This window comes from Leguminivora glycinivorella, chromosome Z (assembly GCF_023078275.1).
Source record: "Leguminivora glycinivorella isolate SPB_JAAS2020 chromosome Z, LegGlyc_1.1, whole genome shotgun sequence".
Classification (NCBI taxonomy): Eukaryota; Metazoa; Arthropoda; class Insecta; order Lepidoptera; family Tortricidae; genus Leguminivora; species Leguminivora glycinivorella.
This window is the reverse complement of record NC_062998.1, coordinates 30,792,976-30,817,010: the sequence shown is the minus strand read 5'-3', so window position 1 is coordinate 30,817,010 and position 24,035 is coordinate 30,792,976. Positions and strand designations below refer to the sequence as shown.

The window sequence follows — 24,035 nt, the reverse complement described above, 5'->3', positions numbered from 1 at the left end:
TTTTGCGTCACAAGTAGTATTTATTAAGGCTGTGTGCCGATGCGATGATCTCTAGGGCGGTTAGTGGGCGGGCGCGTCGCCCCGGCAACGGCGGGGTAAAGTATCCCGCACGCCCCGTTTCGCTCCCTTGAGAGCGATTGTTATCTATGTAGAAGATGCTTGCTCCCCACCTTGCCTTCCGTCTCTATACCTACGCAGCATCAGAACGCTTAATCTGAAAGGGTTTCATCTTTCTTCTGGTGGTTGCCTAAAGTAGACCTTGTATCCGTTCTCTTAGGATCGTGTTTTCAGTAAAATCTTCGCCATATTCGCACGTGAGGCAATCGATATTATGCTTCGTGAATGCCGTTCGCTATATGAAATTCTATCTGTAAAGGCAACGGAGGACTTTAAAGATGGAGATATCCGAGCTAAAAGATTGGAGGTATAAAATTTAAGATGACACTTGGGGGCAAGGTTTCCCATTTTATCTTTCTAAAATTGTACCGTTACTTGTATAACTTTTCAACGATTTCTATTTTACAGAATTTATTTATTTTACTAAGGTCAATACGGGTAATGTGGATGGTTTCACATTGGGACCTATTTACACGTATTTTTTTGTGCGATGATATATTTGCTCCGTATTACTTTGTGTCTAGTGGCAATTGTATGGATTCGTAAACACTAATCGTTTTGTAAATATGCCCTAAAGTGAAGACTAACCACACTCGATTTACTTTAGAGTGTTATGCGTTTTTATATGTAGTTGTTATGTCACCATTACTAGCTTTGCTACATCCTTATACTCAGTCGCATTGAAGCAGTCCGAACGAATACTTTACTTGTAAGTATGTAAACAATTACCTACTACAAAGTTGTTATAGACGCAAGTTAGCACTATTAAAATAAATACTTAATAAAAGGATATTTACCTAGTGGTTTGGTTTTGTCTATCGCGCCTAGCATAGAGTCCTCTGTCCGCGTGGTCCTGCCGAACCCTAGGGCGGTGCTGGTGGCATCCTGGCCCAGCTGGCCGCCGTAGAAGTCACCGAACGCCGTCGCCGTGCCCAGCAGCCCAGATCGGTCCTGCAGCGCCGCTTTGGCCTTTTCTACGCTCTGTTTCAGCTGCTCGAAAGTGGATTGGTGAAGGCGGTACGGAGGCCATTCTGTGGTCGGCCAAGGCTCCTCTTTAAGTGCACTACGTTTCAGTTCCAAGGCCCCGGCGTACGAACAGCTGCTTTCGTACATTGCAGCTTTGATTCCTGCTCTGAGTGCCGTGGCTGTGGCGCACTTCAGTCCGCGGAAATCCACCCTGTGGAAAATAACTGGTATTAATAATCATAAAGATACAACTGAACATTTGCAAAATGGACGTAATTCGACACTTAAGTGATGTATGAAATAAGTATAAAAATACTTCATGTTTGAATTATAAAAATAAATATTTATAAAAATATGACATAATAAAATAATACGAAGGTTTTTATTTTATTTCATACTTATAAAACATTTTATTACTGAGTGTAAGTAGGTACAGTTATTTCAACCGGCAACTATATAATCCAGTAACTTTATATATCTGTAGTATGCATCAAATCCGGCAGTTATGATTTTTTGCAGACTTGTCTATGATGTTGGCCTAATGAATAATCCAAGTTTGTGACCTCGAGCGCCGAACGCAACTTTGTCAAATTGAAAAAATCGTTTCTTTTTCAAATTTTGACGATTATAACCCTAAAGGATTAATTTTTGAAAAATCTTCTCTAACACGTTTTTAAAGTACCGACTAAATTTCCTACAATATGATACTAATATTGCCTCTGTAGACCCAACAGTTTATGAGATTAAGCCTTTCAAAGTTGATCATTTTTTTCGAACTTCGCAATTTTTTCAAAAAGATAATTTTGAGGAGTGCGAACGAAGGACTTGCCAACTGAAAACAGTTCAACGTGTGTTCACGAGCTTTCAAGAAGGCCATACGCTCTCCAGAAGACCCGAAACAGGCAGAACTCGCTGTACTTCAGAGAAAGATGACCGATTTATCGTTGTTACCTCTCTAAAAAAATGAACGCTGTTAAGGTCCAGAAAAAGCTTTGAGAGACCCGCAATGTCTGTATCAGCCGATGGACTGTTAGAAGACGAGTGAAAGAAAGAAATGGACAGCCCACAGGCCTGCAAATGGCCCAAAACTCACCACAGATCACCGAATTGCACGACGTGTCTTCGCTCAGGAACATGAAGACGCTCAAGAAATGGAGGCCCGTAATTTGATCCGACGAGTGCAGGATAACTTTTTCGGTAATGACGGTCGGGCACAAGTCTAACGAAGGCCTGTACAGCGGTTTTATCAATGCTACATCGAGAAACATGTTGCCTTTGGTGGCGGATCGATAATGGTCCGGGCTGGCATTTCTTTGGAAGCGAAGACGAACATCGTGTTTATCACAGGGCCAGGGACCAGGTCGCATGCGGGCGGTTTGACTGCCGGTCGATACATAGAGGAGATCAAGATCTCCTCTATGTATCGGCCAATCATGTGGTCCTATTTGCGGGTTACATCGGCGATGACTTCTTGTTTATGCAAGATAACGCTTGGCCGCATACAGCCCGGATCACTAAGGAGTATCTAAGAGAGGTTAGCATCGACGTCATGGATTGACCAGCCCGAAGTCCGTAGTCCGAGTGAAGTCTAAAATATTGCGAAAATTTGCGAAGTTCGAAAAAAATTATAAACTTCGAAAGACTTAATTTCATAGACTATTGGGTCTACAGAGACAATTGTAGTATCATATTGTAGCAAATTTAATCTACTTTAGAAACGTCTTAAGAAAGCTTTTTCAAAAACTAGTCCTTTAGGGTTATAATCGCCAACATTTGAAAAAGAAACGATTTTTTCGCGGTTTTCTTGATTTTTGACAAAGTTGCGTTCGGCGCTCGAGGTAACAAACTTGGGTTATTCATTAGGCCAACATCATAAACAAGTCTGCAAAAAATCAGAACTACCGGATTTGACGCATACGGCTCCCATACTTTCAGGCGACAAAGTTACTGTAATAATAATAGTACCGTACTACAGGTACATACCTGCGCCAGTTCTCGAAAATGGTCGTGCCACGCTCTATTGGGATCGATCTATTATCACTGACAGGACTATTGTAGCCAATAAGCCTGACATTGTCATAATAGATCGATCGCAACGCCGGGCCGTGCTCGTCGACATCACCATCCCCCATAATGAGAATCTCGTGAAAGCCGAGAAGGACAAGTCCAGTAAGTACCTAGACTTGGCTTACGAGATAACCGCCATGTGGGATGTTGATTCGACGATCATTGTCCCGATAGTCGTTTCAGCGAACGGTCTTATAGCGAAGAGTCTCGACCAACATCTCGAGAGACTCTCGCTAGGTGGTTGGATCAAGGGTCAGATGCAGAAGGCGGTGATCTTGGACACGGCGCGGATAGTCCGACGGTTCCTCTCTCTGCAGCCCTAACCACCGGCAGCTTGGGCCCTGCCCCGCTGCTGGCGGCACCCTAGGTTAGGTTTTTTTATAATAAATAATAAATAAATAAATAAATATTATAGGACATTCTTACACAGATTGACTGAGGCCCACGGTAAGCTCAAGAAGGCTTGTGCTGTGGGTACTCAGACAACGATATATTTAATATATAAATACTTATATACATAGAAAACATCCATGACAGGAACAAATATCTGTGCTCATCACACTAATAAATACCCTTACCGGGATTCGAACCCGGGACCGCGGCGCAGCAGGCAGGGTCACTACCGACTGCGCCAGACCGGTCGTCAGAATATGTTTATATATTTTGTATTGTTTTGTATGTGGTTTTGTATTTTACTTTTATAATCATATTATTAAAATACCTAGCCTAAGATTTAAAATGAATAAAGAGAATACTTGTGTATCCTAAACACAATAATGTTGTTACCAGTTTTAAATCTACTGCTTCTACCTCCTTCAGCGCGCTATTTGTTCAGCATACTATTTCATTGGCACCCAACTACCTACAAAATCCCATTCCAGTCCAATAAGTATTGGAAATAATTCAAATAATTTAAACAAACTAATTTAATTTCAATATAAAATGCTAACAAAAGCTGCCATACTTGCTTACATTATGTTAGTATTCTATTGGCCCAGGATTTATGTAGGTACTAACTTTTGCCCGCGGATTCGCTCGCGTTAGAAAGAGACAAAAAGTAGCTATCACTCTCCATCCCTTTAACTATCTCCACTTAAAAAAATCACGTCATATCGTCGCTCCGTTTTGCCGTGAAAGACAGACACACACATCACTTTCCCATTTATAATATTAGTAAGGATATAGGAATTCAGTTTAATCGAATAATTATTGCAGGGCAGGGGAAGAATTTTTAGTTCTTTAAATATTTGCCTACAGTGGGCTAAATATTGAGCGCCTGATACAACTCTAATACATTTTTTTTGCGTAATGAATGCTCTCTGAATATCTACTGAGTTGCCCCAAATTATCAGTCCGTATCGTAAAATCGACGATACATATCCATGATATGCGGATAGTGCAGCCTCTTTAGATGATATAATTCTAAGCCTTCGTAGTGCAAATACAAATCTGTCCAATCTATTACATAAATTTATCAATGTGTAGTTTCCAATTAAGATGTTTATCTATTGTCAAACCAAGGAAACAGGCGGAGTCAACTGTATTTATTGTATTTAAATTTAAATTAATATTAAGATCTACGTTCGGAGAATTATAGTTTTGAAAATGTATTATATTAGTTTTGTCTGCGTTTAGTTTGAGTTTATTATTCTCTAGCCATTTAATAACTTTAGATATTTCAGTATTGGCTTCGATTTCTAGGTCACTCTTAGGAACGAAAAGACGTAGAACAAGCAAAGTAAATGAGGTAACCAAAAGCTTTAAAGCTTGTAAATAGATATGTAATTTAATATAAGTACTAAAACTATTGGATTGTTTAATAACTTAATTGAATATGAATTCTTCTATCATAAAGGATCTAAAAACGGACTGTCCTTACGAGCCACTCTCGTGCCGAGCTGAGAGCAATAGGCGGAAACTACTTTCCGTCCGACGCGACGGGCCGTCCTCGGCCTTCCATCCAGGCACCTATCCAACGTCACAATCACTTATGAATCGTAAGCGTTAGCTAGCTATCCCTATCTCTCTTCTGTAGGTGCGCGACACAGCCAGACTGCGATCGCCCCAAGCGTCAACGATTGTCACTTCGGCTAGGCTGCCAGGATTCGATATTTAAAATGGACAACGCGAGTTCATTTCACTCGCGCACCGACGGTTCCATGCACAACATTCAAATATCTCCTGTAATCGTGCAATCAGTGACTAAATGTAAAAATATGTTCAGGTATATTTTATTTACGTAAACCAATTTCAACAAATTCGATTTCCTTTTGATGGCGACCAAATTGCTAATTAACTACACTTTTTTTCTTGTTATGAATGTTATGGTTGTATGTAAGTATATTTTATAAAATGCGTATGACGGTAATGACCCATCGGTTAATGGCATTTATTGACTATACAAAATCCCTTCATTTTGTACCTTCTACACTAAAAACGAAAAAGGAAGTGCTAAGATTAATAAACATAAAATAATAGACGAGACGAGGTATCGTGATTCAGGTCTTGACAGATAGAACACTTTTAAATAATATATACTAGAAGGTAATATCGAAGCTAGAAGAAAGAAAAAACACAAGGAACCTATATTATCATACATATATATAAATTTAAAGCAAACCTGTGATGCCTGTGTGGTGACGGGTTAAGAATTTCACCACCCCCTTTCTTCCCGTGGGTGTCGTAGAAGGCGACTATAGGATATGGGTTAAATTGTGGTGTGGGCGAGAGGCTGGCAACCTGTCACTGCAATGCCACAGTTTCGTTTTCTTTTAACCCCTTATTTGCCAAGAGTGGCCCTGAAGCTTTAGTAGTTTCATGTGCTCTGCCTACCCCTTTATGGGATACAGGCGTGATTGTATGTATGTATGTTAAAGCAAACGTTGTGACTTACGAGGCACCTAAAGACCTTGGGTTAGAAGCCTATAGGACAGATAATACTACCGCATTTTATCCAGAATACACATCATATAAAAGTGCTTATTTTGTCTTTTGAATCGTCTCACCTCATGTCGGATATCCTTTTGCGTTTCGGGCGCTTTGTCTCGTTCTTAATATTTTCCGTGGTGAAAGTTGACCGGTGGTATCACATGCTAGTGATACCCACCACTACACGGAATTATTTTCATTAACTGATTAAGAACTAAATACACTTTGGATGTTTCAAGTCTTGTTAAACTATCACTTGTCTTTAACTCACTATGTATTTGATTCTACTTGGGCACTTTTCTTTGGCACTTGTTTCCCTTGTATGGTTTATCTGGTGACGTTATTTTAGAACGGATATGAAGAAAATCGTCATTTTGCTGTATTTTTTTACAAAAGGATTTAGAGATGATTATTTGACAGAGTTGTTTCGTCGACTGTAGCCAGCGCTTGCGCCGTGCGCCAGAGCGTTCAAATTGATTGCATCCGGCATAAGGGAAATGTGTCGTATAACCAATTTATATGCTTGATTTGACCACGTACGGGAATTGACTCTTTTAAAATGTGCGCATTTAGTAATTCCAATAAAATATAAAATTTGCGCATGAAATACTTGGTAGGTAAAAGCATATTAAGTAGATGTCGCACAACAAGTAAAAGTAAAACAGACAACGTTACGTTCACAAGTAAGAGTGAACAGGCATCTTCTGGGCGAACTCACTCCATCGTAGGCCACGTCTTTGCATTTGGCTAGTCTGTGGCCAAGAGTAAGCCCATTTATAATAATAAAAAAATAAAAAATAAAATAATAAACAAGTCATACTCCACAAGTGCACACTGACAAGACACAAGGGCCCCGAGGGCCATGATTGAGAGTGCCTTCTGGCATAAAGTCCCGCCTTTAGTACTTTCCTTAATTAAACAACAATGCTTCAATTTATTATTGCCTACTGTAGACGAGTCTCCATTAAAAAATAAAAAGATAAGTATTTTTATTTTACAATGATAAAAATAATACAAAATATACATAAATACCTACTCTTTTCATACAGCCTAATGTTGAGTTGAGTTTAATCTGATTTTAGTTGGTTAAAAAAAGCGAATCATTTGTGATTAAATGTTTTGTGCCCAAACTGGAGGTCATAATCGCGGTAAGTATATTTATTTTTCAGTTTCAATCAAAACCCACTAACATAATATATTTATTAAAGATATGGCAGCTTATTAATTTATATAGTAGCGTGCCAAAATGTGGGTAAACACAAAATGAAGCAGTTGTTCGGTCGCGAGCGTCAACGCGCAGTAATGGCTCGCGCCACTTTGTCGCAGGAAGTCTCTAGATTACCTTATTATATGCGGTAAAAAGTGGCATCCGTGTTCCTCTGAGATGATCATATCTACTCTACTATGTATATCCAACCGGCAGTGAAACGCTACTGAAGAATACATTACTACGACAAAGTTACTAAAGACAAAACCTTTGGTTCGGGAGGGTAAAATTACAGCGGAATAAATGTTAACAGAAGTAACTTATCACGAGGCAAATCGTGCGCAAAATCGGTCCCGGGCAGAGGGCTTCTACTTTCTGCCTCTTGCACATTTATTTTGCCCTGGAACTGTTATGTGTACAACACGATTTGTGTATGTATGTATAAGATCGGCTGAAATGAAATAATACAATGATCTGGGAACGAATTATACTGCCAATCACGAAAAATACTTACTTACTTTAGAAAAATTGTAAACGAACTTTAGAAAATGTGTCTCGTCATTTCGTACAAGATAAATAAGCAGGAGCTTTATCCAATAAACAAAAACGAAATTTCGGAAAAAATTCGGACTCTGTTGGTGATTACTGATAGCTCTGGATACTTAGTTTGGCTGCTCGTTTGTGGCTTGTCGTATGACTGTCTTTACCTATGGTTCGAAGATGTTTACTCAAGTTACTGTAATTATAATTACTTTAAATTCAGTGACTGTTACATAGTACAATACGCTATACAGCGCGTAAACCTAATAAGGGCGATAAATGAAACCAGGCATATAATTCAATATTGTTATCATTAATTTAAGAGGTTTTTGAGTTACTTTTAATTTTCACCTCATAATGAATTTTTGAAAAATTTCCCAGCAGCAATGTACTGTAAACGTGGTTGCGATGACAATCAATGACAACTGTCAACGAGCGGTTAACGCGAGTGTGTTTGCATTACGTTGCGGGCCGAATTATTTTGTATGGATAAAAAAAATATTTCAATTTTAAGTAAAAGTTATCTAATTCCATTTTTTATGTCCTATACTCACCACCGTTAAGAGGTTCGCCCGTATTAGGTTTACACCCTGTATATAGATTTGGGTGGGTACCTAGTATTAGAATACCTCGTACCTAATTATTCAATTCTAATAGTCTTTATCCTTTCTTTAACCTTTCCCTCTATTCCACATGAACATGAGATTTTAGAAGACCATTTTTAGGGTTTCGTACCAAAATAGTATTTTATACAATCGTGATATAATACAAAGCTTTTCAGTCGAGTACCATGTTTAGGCCACGAAGCTTGCTGAGTGGCCTAATTGTACGGTACGAGAGCGAAAAGCTTAGTTATATCACTATTGTATACAATACTTTTTCTACGAGTCATCATCTTCATCATCAATGGACGGAAATATCATCATTCATGCAAGTTAAAATTAATGTTAATAGCGTCGTTCACCTTTGTATCAATATCGAATTACCTAGCAACCAATTGTTTGTAATAACCGTCTCTGATTGGCCGATAACGCGACAAATAAAAAAAATGTATTTCAGATGCAGAAAAATTTGCCAGTAGAAATTGTATGATGTTCTATTTTTGAAATTATTACAGTTAACATGCAGTTAAAGTCAACTATAATGAGATTACATATATTATTATAGTTGAGTCGGAACTGCCATAGAGTATCCAACACTGAAAAGTTAGCACTTATAGTTTAGTCTGTGGTGTCCTAATTGACAGATTTCAGTCGACGAGTAGAAAAAGGTACAAAAGGAACCCTTATGGTGCCGCTCCGTCCGTCTGTCTATCAGTCCGTCTGTCACATTACGAAATATCTCGAGAACTACTAAAGCTATCAACTTGAAATTTGGAATAGTTGTGAACATTATAAGCCTCTATAAATTGAAAGTATATATTTTTTAAATGTGTTAATTTTAATCGTAGAAAAAGGCCAGAATGAAAGGGGGCAAACTGTAAATTTCAGGTTACTAGGTCAAGTAAGGTTACATTAGAAAGAGCTCAAACTGTACATATCAAAACTATTTTTTATAAATTTATTGCTGTGGGAAAATAATGTTTTTTGAAGGAAAATCTAAAAAAATACCGTAGAGGAAGAATGGTTAAAATCGGTTCACGCAATAAATAATTATCTCAGAAAAATCATCTTCCATACTAGCTCGCGCACATTAGTTCATTTAATTTGCCGATGGATGTCGCTGTACGTTGAACGTTCATTTTCTACATCGCGTTTTTCCTCCTGATATAATGGGGTCGGTTCAGGAGCGTCCTTACGATATGTCGTAAACTATTGAAGTCGAATAGTTTTGATTTCCTTTGGACGTTGTCTAACAATAAAATTGTCTAAGCATTAAATATTACTTGTTATGTGGGAAATTGATGCTTGAGGGATTTAGTCAAGCCTGTAGAGTCATATGAATAACATTTGTTGATTTAACTATTGAAAGTTTGTATGGAAGCCTCGGTGGGCGAGTCCGACTCGCACTTGGCCGGTTTTTTATAACTAACCTTCATGATTTTTAGGAGCACATTAGTTACAGCTAATAACTTTGATTTCTTAACTACGATGAACTCAAAAGCGAAATGTAGATACAGAGCGGCAATATTCACAATAGGGGGCCTAGCCAAGATGACTATCTTATGCAGAAACAAAACAAAACGCTATCTCTCCATACATTATTTATGTTTATCTTGGTGTTTCGTTTCCTTTCTTTTTAACCGCCGCCTCAAATCTCTCAAGGAAGGTGGTTCTCATTTCATCTGTATGTTTTTTTTTAAATATTTGTTCCACGATATCTCCGTCGTTACTGGACCGATTTTGAAAAATTTTTTTTTGATTGAATGTATATGCATACAGATTGGTCCCATTTTTCTCAGAACCCAGTTCTGATGCCATGATCCTGGAGAAATCGAGGGAACTCCTCAAATCTGAGAGGTAAACATATGGTGACTTTGGTATTTTTATAAAAACAGCATGCACTTACGTCCAGAAAAGTGACATTTGGTGCAGTAGAACTGCTGATGATGGTCAGAACCGAACTCCTCAAATCTGAACGGCACACTTAAAGTGACTTTGACATTTTTATAAAAACAGCATGCACTTACGTCCAGAACAATGACATTTGGTGCAGTGGAACTGCTGATGAAGATCAGAACGGAACTCCTTAAATCTGAACGGCACACTTATAGTGATTTTGGTATTTTTATAAGAATAGCATGCATTTAAGTTCAGAACAGTGACATTTATTTAGTTGTTTGTTAAGAATATTGAGTTTTCAAGTCAAATTTTGTCAAGCTTCGATTTCTTATAATCAGATTCATGAGGAATTGTTGAGGAAACTCCTCAAACCTTAACGGTATACGTATACTTATATTCATTTGTGTTGCCATCAAATAATTAAAGTATTAAAAGCAGTTTAAAAAAATACCTACACATTTCTACATAATCCAACATTCGCAAGTAGCTTTCACCAGAACCCCAAAGGCGGCGATTTTTTTTCTTAAAAATTATTTTGCAAATGATGGTTATTTTGGCTAGGCCCCTGTGAGCGTTGTCTTTGGGTTTCTGCCGCTTTAGGCACTGGTCCCACCGCGAGCTAGTAAGCTTTGAGCTATCGGCTATAAAAACGAACGAAAGATAAGCACTCCCGTGCAAATAAAAGAGACACGGCTATTTTGATAGCTCACCGCTGGGCGAGTAACTATAAACATCGCCGTGTCTCTTTATTATTTACACGGGAGTTCGTTTTTACAGCCGATAGCGCATAGTCGTAGCTTACTAGCTAGAGGTGGGACCAGAGATATTTAATGAGTTGAAGTTTGTAAAAAGTATATGTATACCTATTTATTTGTATTATTTTAATAACCTTTGAAAGAAATTGAGTGGAAAAATTGCTTCTACTCGCAAACTATATTTTACTCGTATATAAGGAGAAAATGTTACTTATTGAGATACCTTTTTGTTTAATTCCGTCTGAAATCATTCAGACAAAAAAAAAAGGCTTTGCATACCTATTATAAAAGCACATCAAATTATTTTCTTATTAAGTTGGTTCCTTTCTTATTACGATGTTGGTCATTAGTGTCATTCATTTCCATTACATACATCGGCTTTCTTATGCGCGCCCGGTTCGCTCGCACGCACTATATCGCCTCGTGTACTATATGTATGTTAACCAGCCTAGCACACTTGTATCATAATGTGCTATTTTACATCTTATTAAGTAAACATATTATTTTAAACCATAAAGATTAAAGATGAATAAAGGTAGCGCTAAGTATACACGTGAGTACCAATTATCAAATTATTCCAAACTAGCGACCCGCCCCGGCTTCGCACGGGTACTATACCTACATGTAAACCTTCCTCTAGAATCACTCTATCTATTAAAAAAAACCGCATCAAAATCCATTAGGTAGTTTTAAAGATTTATGCATACATAGGGACATAGGGACAGAGAAAGCGACTTTGTTTTATACTATGTAGTGAAGAGCAACGTATAAGAAGAATTTTCAAGCTGATGTTTATTAAGCATGTTATTATTTGGTTATTGCCCCATTACGGCTAGTAATGCTTGTTCAACTTGGCACACTCTGCGAGCTTGCAGTTGCTCAAGCCCGCACGCAACCACAGCCCGTTCTAACACAACAGATGCAACACATTCTTTGTTTGTTTTATATAACGCCGCGTGTCAATACCAGCTGCATTCTAGCAACTGGGTCAGATAACTTCAAATGTCAAAGTTAATGAGATGAATCAATACTAGTTCGGCTCGTGAAAAACTGGAACGGAAATAGAAGTGTCCATTTCAACATTGCTAAATTTAGGAGTGCTTGTTACGAGAATTGATGTTTGGTGACCTCACGTGTACGACTAAGCAAGCAACCTTCATAATTATGAAGCGCAGCTGTTGAGTAAAGCGATCGCCACGCATTTGGTGGTCAAAATCGGAACTAACTGTGGAAAGCGTCTTTGACATTTCAAACCTACAAGTTATATACTTATAATATATAGAAAGAAAACTTTAAGATTCCTCTTGAAATACCTATTCATTATTTAAATTTTAAGGAATCATTGTAATATGTGTTTATTTTTCATACCACGTCGGTGGCAAACAGCTAAATGCGGTCACCGTAACCTGTGGACGCCTGCAACTCAAATGGTGGCACATGCGCGTTGCCAATCCATTAGAAACTTGTGCACTCCTTTTTTGAAGAACCCCATCGGGAATACCTCGGCAGGGAGCACATCTCACAGCCGGAGAATCCGTGGGAGGAAAGTCCTCTGAAACCGTACGGCACATTTAGGCAAGTATTTAGGTTGTAAGTTGTACTGTGGATGAGCGCCTTGTTGATGGCGAGCGGTGCGATGATGAAAAGTGGGCGTTGGCATCATGTCAAACAGTTCCTCAGAACACAACCCATTGTACAGGTGATATAACACACATATGGAGGTGAAGTTTCTCCTTAAACTTAAGGGTTCAATGCTTCCGCCTTTGAGTTTGGAATCTTCGACAATTCGCACAGCGCGTCTCTGGATCGAGTCAAAGGGTCCAAGCTGGTATCCAGGTGGTCCTGCCCAAAGGTGACAGCACTGACAGCAGTACTCCATGTGGGGTCTAACTTGCGACTGTGTGAGTTTATAAATATAATTGAAGCATTTAATTTGATATTTATTAATGCTGTATCCGTGTAAGCTTTGCATATACCACATACTATGTTAGGGAAGTTTAGAATAAGACATTTATGTATAATCTACACCACCACAAACTCTCTTGCAGACTAATAAAAATGGGACAATCGACATACGCTGTGTGGTTATAGCTCAAATGGATTAGGCAACATTTTTGATGATGCTCCTAGTCAACGTGATTTCACTGATTTCTTCAGACAATCCATTTGGTGTTTTTGACTTTAGAATAGTTTTATAAGATGTTAAGAGTCGACGTTTTCCACTAGATTTGTTTGTTATAGCAGTCGTGCACTTAGCAAATATATTTATAATGAAAACCCTTATGGGTACCTTACTTATGTACTCGGTTTTTGTCCGATATTCAGAAAATTCTGTTCGTTTCTTAAAGTAGTTACGATTAATATGATTATAAGTTACCCACATAAGAATAAAGTAGAATTATTTGTATGGTACTGTACTTAACCCTATTATTTTGACTTCTCATTTTCAGGTTTTTTTGCCAAACCAAAATCAACAACTTAAAATTTACTTATAATTTCTTACCAAGTTACCATAATGAAATTATTAAGTACAGACGACTACAAAGAGATGTATCCACTTTTTCACCTTATTGCATTGTAGTGGTGAATATAAATGGATATAATAAAATGAAAGTTTTTTTAACTTTCGCACTTAACACGAGAAAAAATAATAAATACCTATAACGGTTTCCTATCTTTGGGATGTCCTTAAAATTAAGTTAAGGTACAGCGGGACAAATCTCGACTGGGGGCGGAAAATTGTAACCAAGGACGATTATAAAGGACCAGCAGAGTCCATACTAAATACCGTACCCCGTTGGCAGCCGTAAATCTATGTCGCTAGATGTCACTAAGAGTGTCATTTGAATACAAATGTTGTTTTTTTTTTTTAAATACGCACGCGGTAGTTCAACGGCATTACAAGTGATACAGTGAAAAGTATATAGATGACGCTAGGGGCCCGTGTCATGTTTCAGTCCCTGTTTACAACGCAAGCCATCGTTCTTATTTTGAATTATGACAATCATGCAAAAGAGTACCATACTGTCAAATTTTCTATCTCTTTCATTTTGAGCGTGACGTCAATGATTAGTAATATTACTTTCAATATATTTCAAATTTAGATTTTAATGAGGCCATTTCGAACGGTGTTTATGATAGATATCATGTTGACAATCAATCTCCTGACCGTCTCGCTCACACCAATATATATTCCCCTATATGTGAACGAGTGCGACCGAAACAGTTGAGTATTATTGAAGATTTTTGAATGTCTAAAATCTTATTGATAGTTGTCGAAAACCCGCTTTTTCCATAAAGTGTTGGCGCGACGTCAAGTGGGTGATAGGCGTACGAGCAAGTACGCGTTGGATGGTCGACTACTATGCGCGGCGGTTTTTACGCGTACTTACGGTGACACACAATCGAAAAAGGTCGTCGAGCTTTAAGTACGCATACTTGCTCGTATCGTACGTCTATCACCCACTTCAGACTGCGTTTCGATCGGCGTTTAGCGTCAATAATTATCAGCTTGGCTTCATGGCTTTACGAACCTTAGCTCGGACCATCGAATATGAAACTTATAAACTTGTTTATACACAAGGGTATAAAGAAGTTTATAACCAGGTGCTCCATGACACCATTGCACCAATCTGTCGCCAGCACCACTACACTTCAACGGCCAAGTCACACAACATCCATACTAATATCATAAATGGGAAAATGTGTGTGTCTGTTTGTTTGTCCATCTTTCACGGCAAAACGGAGCGACGTATTGACGTAATTTTTTAAGTGGAGATAGTTGAAGGGATGGAAAGTGACATAGGTTACTTTTTGTCTCTTTTTATATTCCCCCACTTCCTTAGAATGGAGGATGGAAGTTTGTGGAGAGATTTTCGAATTTGACGCGAGCGAAGCCGCGGGCAAAGGCTAGTTAACTATAATAACAAAGAAATCGCAGTAAGGAACTTTATGTAGATTTCATTACTTTTTAGAGATAAACAAGCAGTTCCATCGAGACGGCTATTTTTTACAGAATGTTTTTGGTGGGATATACATAGGCATATATAACACTAACAAGGTATCTATTGTCTTAGTCCGTTTTCACATTATCCGATCCGATGTCGGATGTCGGAAGGATTTAAATGGAAAAAATCCAAGATAGCGCCTGTAATGTATGGGGTATTAGTCCTACATCCGATATCGGATCGGATAATGTGAAAACGCATTTAGTCTCATTAATTATTACCTTATGTCAGAGTTTCACTAATTATTTCTTTTTATTCATTTATTATCTCAGTTTAGGTTTATACGAGTATAATACTTATAAAAATATATTACCAAAACAATACAAACTATCATTAATTTATTATAAAAACATAATCCAAAGTGCCACACCTAGTCGGCCAGTGCATGGCCTACGCTGCCGATGGTTAGGGTGCTCGGAGTGACATACAAGAAACGCTGAACTATCCACGTTGTGTCCAAGACGAAGCCTGACCGACGAAGCTAGCAAGTCTCTCTACATGTTAGCTGAAATACTGTCAAACCGTTCACTGTGATTACTCAGATTATTATAAGCAAAATGATCTTCGAATGAACTTTCTGGACAATTGAGATGCATGGGCGCAGTCGAAACCAGCTCGCCCCTTCAGCCGTGTCCCGTTGAAAATCGGAAAGATTCTTTTCCTTAGCACATTTAATGTTTACAAATTGGATTCGCCTTCTGTCACCTAAACTGGTAAATTTATGTATGAGGTCATTGGTCATACAATTATTAATTTATACAGTTATTAATTCTGTATCTCTACTCGCATTGCTGCTGCGATTCTAAAATATTTAATATCCATATTATGAATATTCAATAATTTCAGTAAATCATACAATGACATTTGTGATGTGACATGGATGTCACATCTGTTGGCACAATGATTGCGTTTTGTTGAACGTATTTGAGCTCAACATATAGGTTTATTATCACTAAGTATATTATATTAATGAACAACGAAACGGATGTGACATTTTCCTAGTCCACCAACGTCATCTAGTCATTTTATTTGGCAATAATTACACAACATGCGAACAAACTTAGCCAGCGAAGCGATCACAACTACGTCGAGGCCGACCAAAAAATATAATTTGTAAAAATTGTGTTTTGAGCCAATATTTTGATATTAAAATAAAGTTTTTTGATAGTTATTCATAGTATAATATAAAAACAAGTAAAAATATGGGTGAAAATATGTTTTTTTCCACTCCCGGGTTACGAAACAACGCCATCTAGTTTTAAAGCAAAAACTAAGCTTTTTCAGGGGTACGCTTTTTTGTATGGGCTATATCAGTCTAGTATTAAATGGTCCTTGATTGTAACTAATCCATTTTTTCCATTATTACACTAATATGATGTTGAGCTCTACATGTATCCACTGAACACGCGTGCCATATATAACCGGTGGACACTCTATTTAATAATGCAAACATTGTAAAACATGGAAAAAATGGCCAGTCGAGATTTGCCTCGCTGTATATTATTTAATTTCAATCTCCAAGGCCGTTCTTTTCGCACTGATGCGATAAAGTTTATCCAACTAGTGTGCTACGCCCGCAGATTTTATTCTTGCTGTCATTAACGAAACACCAAAAGCACAGTGGCGGTATACATATCTAAAAATAATTGGCTAACAACGGTCAACATTGTAAAAAAGATAACAGGATTTATATGATGGCGCTGCTAGTTAGGAAGGCAAATGTATTCGCGGCAACATCACCGCGTATTACCATACAGGCATAAATTCAGCGGCGCTGGTGCCAGGATAGCATGTACATACTAACTGGTTGAATAATATTCGCATAAATCAACATGGAATTAATTATTGCATTCGAGCACTCGTTGTACATGTGCGGAGTGAACTTGCTGATCTATAATGTAATTTTGGTGCTTACGGTATAGTCGGCATTGCTGCTCTGCTATTCGTTTTCTGAAGCGTTTATGGATTAATGAGGTTTGATATACCTGTTAGTACGAAGTGGCTCTCAAAAACAGTGACGTGACCTAGTAGACCATAGTAGACTTCGATGTAGGGAACAAATCAAATTATTTTATTAAATATTTTTTGATTTCGCCCTTAGAGTTGGTCAAAGGCGCCTAGCCTTCAGAGATAACATACACTAGAGAAATTTCGGCGGTCGGGGTGGTGTAGCGGTCGAACACGTCAGCCGCGATAGCTGGAGACCCGGGTTTGATTCCCGGCTTCGCCACCAGTGGGCTTGATCGCTTTTTCTTTAGTGTATGGTATCTATTTCAGTTCATAGTAGACTTGTGAGCCTTGTGATTGACAGCCTGAAAATCCTGTTTTTAATGCTAAGAAGTTTTTTAAGCCTGATAATGATGAATTATCCTCATTAATCCATAAACGCCGCTGAAGATAAATAGCAGAGAAGCAATAACGCCGACTTTACAGAAAGATCTTTGCGGAGTTTAGGGCACTTGAAAAAAGTTGCAAGAACATGATACCGGCCAGCAAAAGCCTTTTTTTTCTTAGCCCTGGCTCTCCATAATTCCCGATTCTCCGTTACTTCCGACCAGTTGTTTAGGTAGTCGTCAAGGTCGTCCCTCCATCTTTGCCTGGGCCTACCCCGCCCACGCTTCTTCGTCGGCATCCACTTGGTGGCTATGTTAGCCCAGCTATCCGGATGCATGCGATAGACGTGGCCGGCCCAGTCCTATTTAAGCCTGACGGTTTTTCTGCCAACGTCAGCAATGCGAATCTTAGAGCGCACCGTGGTGTTACGGACGCGATCGGTCCTTTTAACACCTAAAATGCTGCGCTCCATAGCGCGTTGGCAAACCTTCAGTTTGGACTTCTGATTTTCTGTGAGCGACCAAGTTTGTGCACCGCCGTAAAGCCTACACACCTATTTTCATACCTACATGAAATGTAACTAGTTTGGATGACTTTAACGGCAATACGGCTGATTTGTTGTAACATTTACCTATCTATTTATATTTTATCTTTACTAGTGAAGAGTTGTAAAATGACCATAAGGCGCTGGTCCCACCAGAAGCTAGTAAGCTATGAGCTATCGGCGATAGAAGCGAACGAAAGATAGCTGCTCCCGTCCCGTTACAAGAGAGAGCGAGCGATTTATAATACTTAGTTCATCGCTCGGCGACGAATTGCGACGGCTTGCTGGAGCGATTTAAAGATTCAAGTTTGCAATATGCTTACGCTCCGAGTTACACACAGTGTTTCATCGCACTTGCAATATAAGAAATCTCATGACTCCCAAGGGAGGACGTTTTTTTCTATACTATAACTCCCGCTCCGCCTTATTGCACGCAGGCGGATTTAGTGTACGAGTGTGAGGAAATAATATTTGCCATGATTTGTCTCGACTTCTCAGTATGTAATTGGTTTGTAGCAGCGGACATACTTAAATAAGTATGTCCGCTGCTTATCTTTTCGACTATTAGGCACAGTCCTGTTCTGAAATTATTCTTTACGTACTGTAGACAATTGATCAGATATCTCATTATCAGGTCATAAAATATCTTGAGATTCTGGAGATAACAATGCACAATGAAAGTTCTTAAATATTGCAGGCAAATTTCTAGTGTTTTAGGTATTTTATAATTATACTTTTCATCTCCCTGAACATGTCTGATCATCTGAGATTTTCTTATTTACTGGCCCAAGTGTGTAAAGTAATTAATTATATACTATTTTTCAGTTCGCCCGAGCTGGGAAGCGGTAACTTCGTTTAGTGCATTTTAGTTCTACGCCATCTTGATATTAGTTGCCAAGCATGGCTCCCATGGGACGGTAAAAAGCCGGAACAACGCAATGATGATGTGTTTAACGCGGTTTTATATTACCTACCATGACCTATACCAGTACTTATAACAGATGGTTAAATGTCAGTATATTTGAAAATAATCTAGTTACCCTTCGGGTTGGAAGGACAGATGGCAGTCGCTTTCGTAAAACTAGTGCCTACGCCAAATCTTGGGATTAGTTGTCAAAGTGGACCCCATGCTCCCATGACCGTGGCAAATGCCGGGATAACGCAAGGAGGATGATGCTATCGAGATAATTTAATAAGTATTATGGTATCAGTTGACGTCCTTGACTGACCTAAGGTCAAGCACCGATATTTGTTAAATTGGTGGTTGACTGAAGAAATACCTGAAGTGGCTCACCTTTACTCAATTGATAGCTCCATATTTGGCACTAGGTGAAGTCTCAGCACTCTGCAGACGGTCCATCTCGCGGCGTCGCGGCCGGCGGCCGCGCGGGCGTCCGATTCTACCGTCGCGGGAAGCCACTCGGAAGGGCCACGTCCGTGTTATTTGTCGTTGTTTGCGCGGGAAAAAAATAAACAAATCAATATATCGGAGGTGCAGGCGAGCGTTCGCGGACAGGAAGCCGGGATAATAGCGAGGCGCCTCGTCCGGTCGTCGGAGACGGAGGGCGGGGGATGTGCGGGGGAGTGCTGCGGAAGTCCTCGGCCACGCCCCCGGGCGGAGCTTGCGTCGCGTGCGCGTATTATCACCCTGAGGGAGATGCGACCGGGGAGATTCGGGGTAGTAAGGCCTCAGATGCGTCGCTCCGACCCACTGATTGTGCCAGCATCACACAAAACATTCTGATTATGGCTACAGGTCAATATTATCAAGTCAACATTTTCCAACACTCAGTGAAAATAATGGCTTTAGTGATATAGATAGTGCTCCTATCACCATACTGCTAGCTCGGGGTATGAATATTAAAACGATGTATGTATATAATAGTAAAATATTATTATAGAAAACAATATAGACCTACGAGGGCTGTTTCGAAAGTTTTTAGCTGATGCGATTTGTATTTTTCTTATACTGTTTTGATGGATTTTTCATTATTGACTGGTGATGTAGATTTGGGTTGAGTTTAGAAAGAGATTAGTTTAATTTTTATATTTAATTAACTAGAACGCGTCGACGCCTAACCAACGCGAACATTTAAGATCAATTCTTCAGACTCTTTCGTACTGTGATTTAACAATATTTTTCATTGCAAGATTTATGGTATTTATAGTTGGTAGTAATTGAGAATCTTTACTATTTATTTACGAGCTTGATTACGTAAATATGATAGTGACTTGGTGGAGGGTGACAAATGAGCCATGTCCTAAAACCATGAATATCAGATTTTTACAAATAAGTAGGTACACCAAATAAACCCTACGTGCAGTAATTCATGTATGGAAAATTGCATAAAGATATAATTGATCCATCCCGGGGGGATGAAAGCATGTTATATAACTATTTGGATACCAAAATCGATAAATTAACTGGAAAAAGGTTAACTGGAAGAAATAGGTTAACTGGAAGACATCCCTCAAATGGATAAATTCGCCTTTGTACTGTTCTTTACTGTAATTACTGTGTTTTTTGTTATTAATTGTACAACAAAGAGTTTACTACTAGTACTACTACTACTAAATTATAGAAAAAATGATTTTTTATTATAGAAAAATTGTTTTTTTTTCTAAGAAGTATGAAATTTCATTCAAAACAACTTAAAAAAAATCGCATAAGTTTCATAATTTCTTTTGGATATGATCTGTATTGAAATATCCCACAGAATAGTATAACATTTATCAGTGTCGGCTGGTGAAAATTTCTGCTAGGTAACACTGAGCAAAAAGAAACCTACTAACATATTATAGTAATCAATTTTAGGCAAGCCGGTGGGAATCGGCTTGTATGGACCAGCCGCTGCTGACATTTATTCAAATCGCATGATTAGAGCCTGGCCCCGTAGCCGAATGGCATTTCTCCGACGCCAAACGAAAGCGATACTGTCGCGCCAATACGCAAGCGCGATAGAGATAGATATCTACTAGCGCTTCGTTTCGTGAGCGTTTCGTGAGCGATTGTGCCATTCGGCTAGCCACCCTGAGCAGCTAACAACTTTCGGAACAACCCTCGTATACGTAGTATCGAGCCTTTAAGTAAGAGCCGTACAGTATTTTTAAAATATCTTAACCTGTATCGATTTGAAGGACCTTAATGTACTCTTATATTTATTAGCTTCTTTATATTCAAAATCAAATAGCGCTTACTATACCTGATATGTGTACGATACCTAAAAAAATAATAATTAAATTGATTGATATTCTTATGTGATATGCTAAGTAACAAGTTGAAATTCATAAATTAAGAGAGTATAAGCTATAAAAACGCAATGACGCATTGTCTAAAATTAGTAGTAGTTTACTAGTTAAAATACGAAATGTTGGAAACATAAATTACATGATAATAAGTTTGAGCAAATCCTGTAACTAACATCAGTAGCTAAACACCTTAGTTTATTGTCCTAAGATACCTAATTGCTTTCTTTCTACTAACAAGTACAATCCATAAGTCGCGACATGTAAACAGTTACCAACCAGTGAACAATGAAGTTAGAACTGATCGCGGTGCCAACAACGTTCGGCGCATTAATTGTAGGTATGTTTATCATGAATAAATGATATTTAATTAATCGTTTGTTGTCAATATTGTAAACACAGAATCTTAAGTCTTAAATCAGTTAAAAATACATGCCTATTTTAGACTTATAAGGATATACTTTAATTTATATTATGCCTACGCTAACAGAAACAGTAAATTTAAACGCTTTTTTACGATGGTTTAAACTTTAAGAACCAGTAGGTATAGTCCGGTAATAGGTAGTATCTAAGCCGGCAGAAGTGGTATTGCGCAAACATTAGCACTATACCTACCACCGTAGGTAATTAGCGATGCTCAATGAAAGCGTGGCGAGGGCGGGGCTCCCTCGCCGCCTCTCGCTGTAAATGTAGGTTTAAGCGCTCTCGACATCGTGATTTTTACAAATCCATTTAATGGTGAGCGTCAGAATGGCGTGTGTACATCAAGCAATCCTGGTGTGGTATACGTCAGGAGTTAGTGCTAGCAATGTGCCAAATGTGCGCCAAAATTCGAGCAATGTGCTCTTTGAACTCCAGAGATATTTAAGAAATTAATGACACCCGCCATTCTGACGTCAGGTTGGCGGGTGTACTTCCAGTTCTAGCTAATGGCTGCTTACTCGAGGGTGAAAGTACTGCCTAAGGTTAGTGCTCGCAATGTGCTTCCACATGTATGAAACACACACTAATTCAGAGAGCCGTTGAAGAGTAATATGGGATTGAATAAATATATCTATAACGCCTGCTGAAATAAAATAGCAATGTTCATTGCCTGCAATGCAGCATTAACATGCAGGCGCTTTTCACAAAAAAGTGATACTCATAGATATATTTATTCAATCCCATATTACTCTTCAACGGTTCTCTGAATTAGTTTGTGTTTCATACATGTGGAAGCACATTGCGAGCACTAACCTCAGGCAGTACTTTCACTCTTGAGTAGGCAGCCATTAGCTAGAACTGGAAGTACACCCGCCAACCTGACGTCAGAATGGCGGGTGTCATTAATTTCTTAAATATCTCTGGAGTTCAAAGAGCACATTGCTCGAATTTTGGCGCACATTTGGCACATTGCTAGCACTAACTCCTGACGTATACCACACCAGAATTGCTTGATGTACACCCGCCATTCTGACGCTCACATTTAATGGCGTCGGAATGACACGACCTTTTGCATTCAGATGGTATAATTAAGGGTTATTAACAGCTATAAATTATTCGGTACGATGTATTTTGTGTAACTAAAAATGTAATTAGTAAGCGTTAAAAAAGTTTTAATACATTCAAGTGTGGTACCGAAGGTTTTTGCTCGCGTATGGGGAAACCGTATGCTCACTACGTACACCAAAGTTCTTGTGTAGCAGTCTTGCGTCCGTAAGTACGCATCAGAAACATGAACTACATGTGTATAACAGGAACGGTATACTCTTGGGTCAACACGTTCGTTCGTTCGTTCGTTCGTTTTTCGTCACATTCATAAATTTGTCCGATCCTGTTTTCGTCAGCCATTCTTCATTCGTCAACTTAGTCTGCAGTCATTATCGTCTTTGACCATAATGACTTGTTGGCCTTTTTCTTATTTCGACTTAATTGTTTTTCATCATTTCCTATTTGGTCATATTCCAACTTGGTACCGACCGAAGACTACAAAAAAACACGAAAAACATAGATTTAACAGCGAACATTCATTGACAGCCACTGTGATTGGACGGCGCATGCCGCCAATGTCAGATCTAAAGTAAATAGTTTTATCTTTGCACTTAGACGAATTAGCCAAACTGTTTCAACCCAGGCAGCAATACTCGCCTATAATGGTTATGTAAACTCAATTTTACGATATGGACTTGTAGTTTGGGGAAACAGCATTGATAAAGATGCCTTATTTATAACACAGAAGCGTTGTATCAGGGCTATGTTTGGCATAAAACATTTGGGCTCATGCCGCAATTATTTTATAGAAAACGACATACTCACCTTCCCCTGTTTGTACATTTTTGAAGTCTGTGTTTTTGTCCACAAGTATAAATACTTGTTTGTAGAGTTCCAGACCATGGGTCCTCGAGTGACGAGAGCACAGCATAAGTTTACTCTACATAAACCTTCTGTTAAATTGGCACTTTCATCGAGAAATTCTTATATTATGTGTATTCGTATTTATAATAAATTACCTGACATTTTTAAGACATATAATTTACAGTTATTTAAATCAAAAGTCCGTGCTTGGCTAGTACAAAATTGTTTTTATAATATAAATGAATTTATTAAATTATGAGCACTATGACTTAATGGGATTATATTATGTTTGACTTCCAATTTATAATTTAATTTTTAATTTTGCATATTCTTATATTAAGAATGAATAAATAATATGATGTGTATTAACTATTAATGCATGATATAATTCCTAGTTAGACTAAGACGTGTAAGGAATGCTTTGTATGTACATACAAGGTGTACACCTGTAAAGGTAGAGTTTTGGTGATTCCACGAAAATTGTTACAA

General features: G+C 38.4%; 1 protein-coding gene across 1 annotated transcript in view; it reads right to left on the bottom strand.

Annotated features, from left to right (window-relative positions):
• The window catches only part of LOC125240682 (DNA-binding protein D-ETS-3), a 97,330-nt gene extending 90,890 nt beyond the window's left edge, over positions 1 to 6,440 (bottom strand). The window contains exons 1-2 of the mRNA XM_048148691.1: positions 6,156 to 6,440; positions 915 to 1,294 (exon numbers count right to left, since the gene is read on the bottom strand). Of these exons, the coding sequence (XP_048004648.1) occupies positions 915 to 1,294; positions 6,156 to 6,160 (385 nt within the window). The 5' untranslated portion in view covers positions 6,161 to 6,440. The remainder of the gene's footprint in view (positions 1 to 914; positions 1,295 to 6,155) is intronic.
• Positions 6,441 to 24,035: the final 17,595 nt, after the last annotated feature.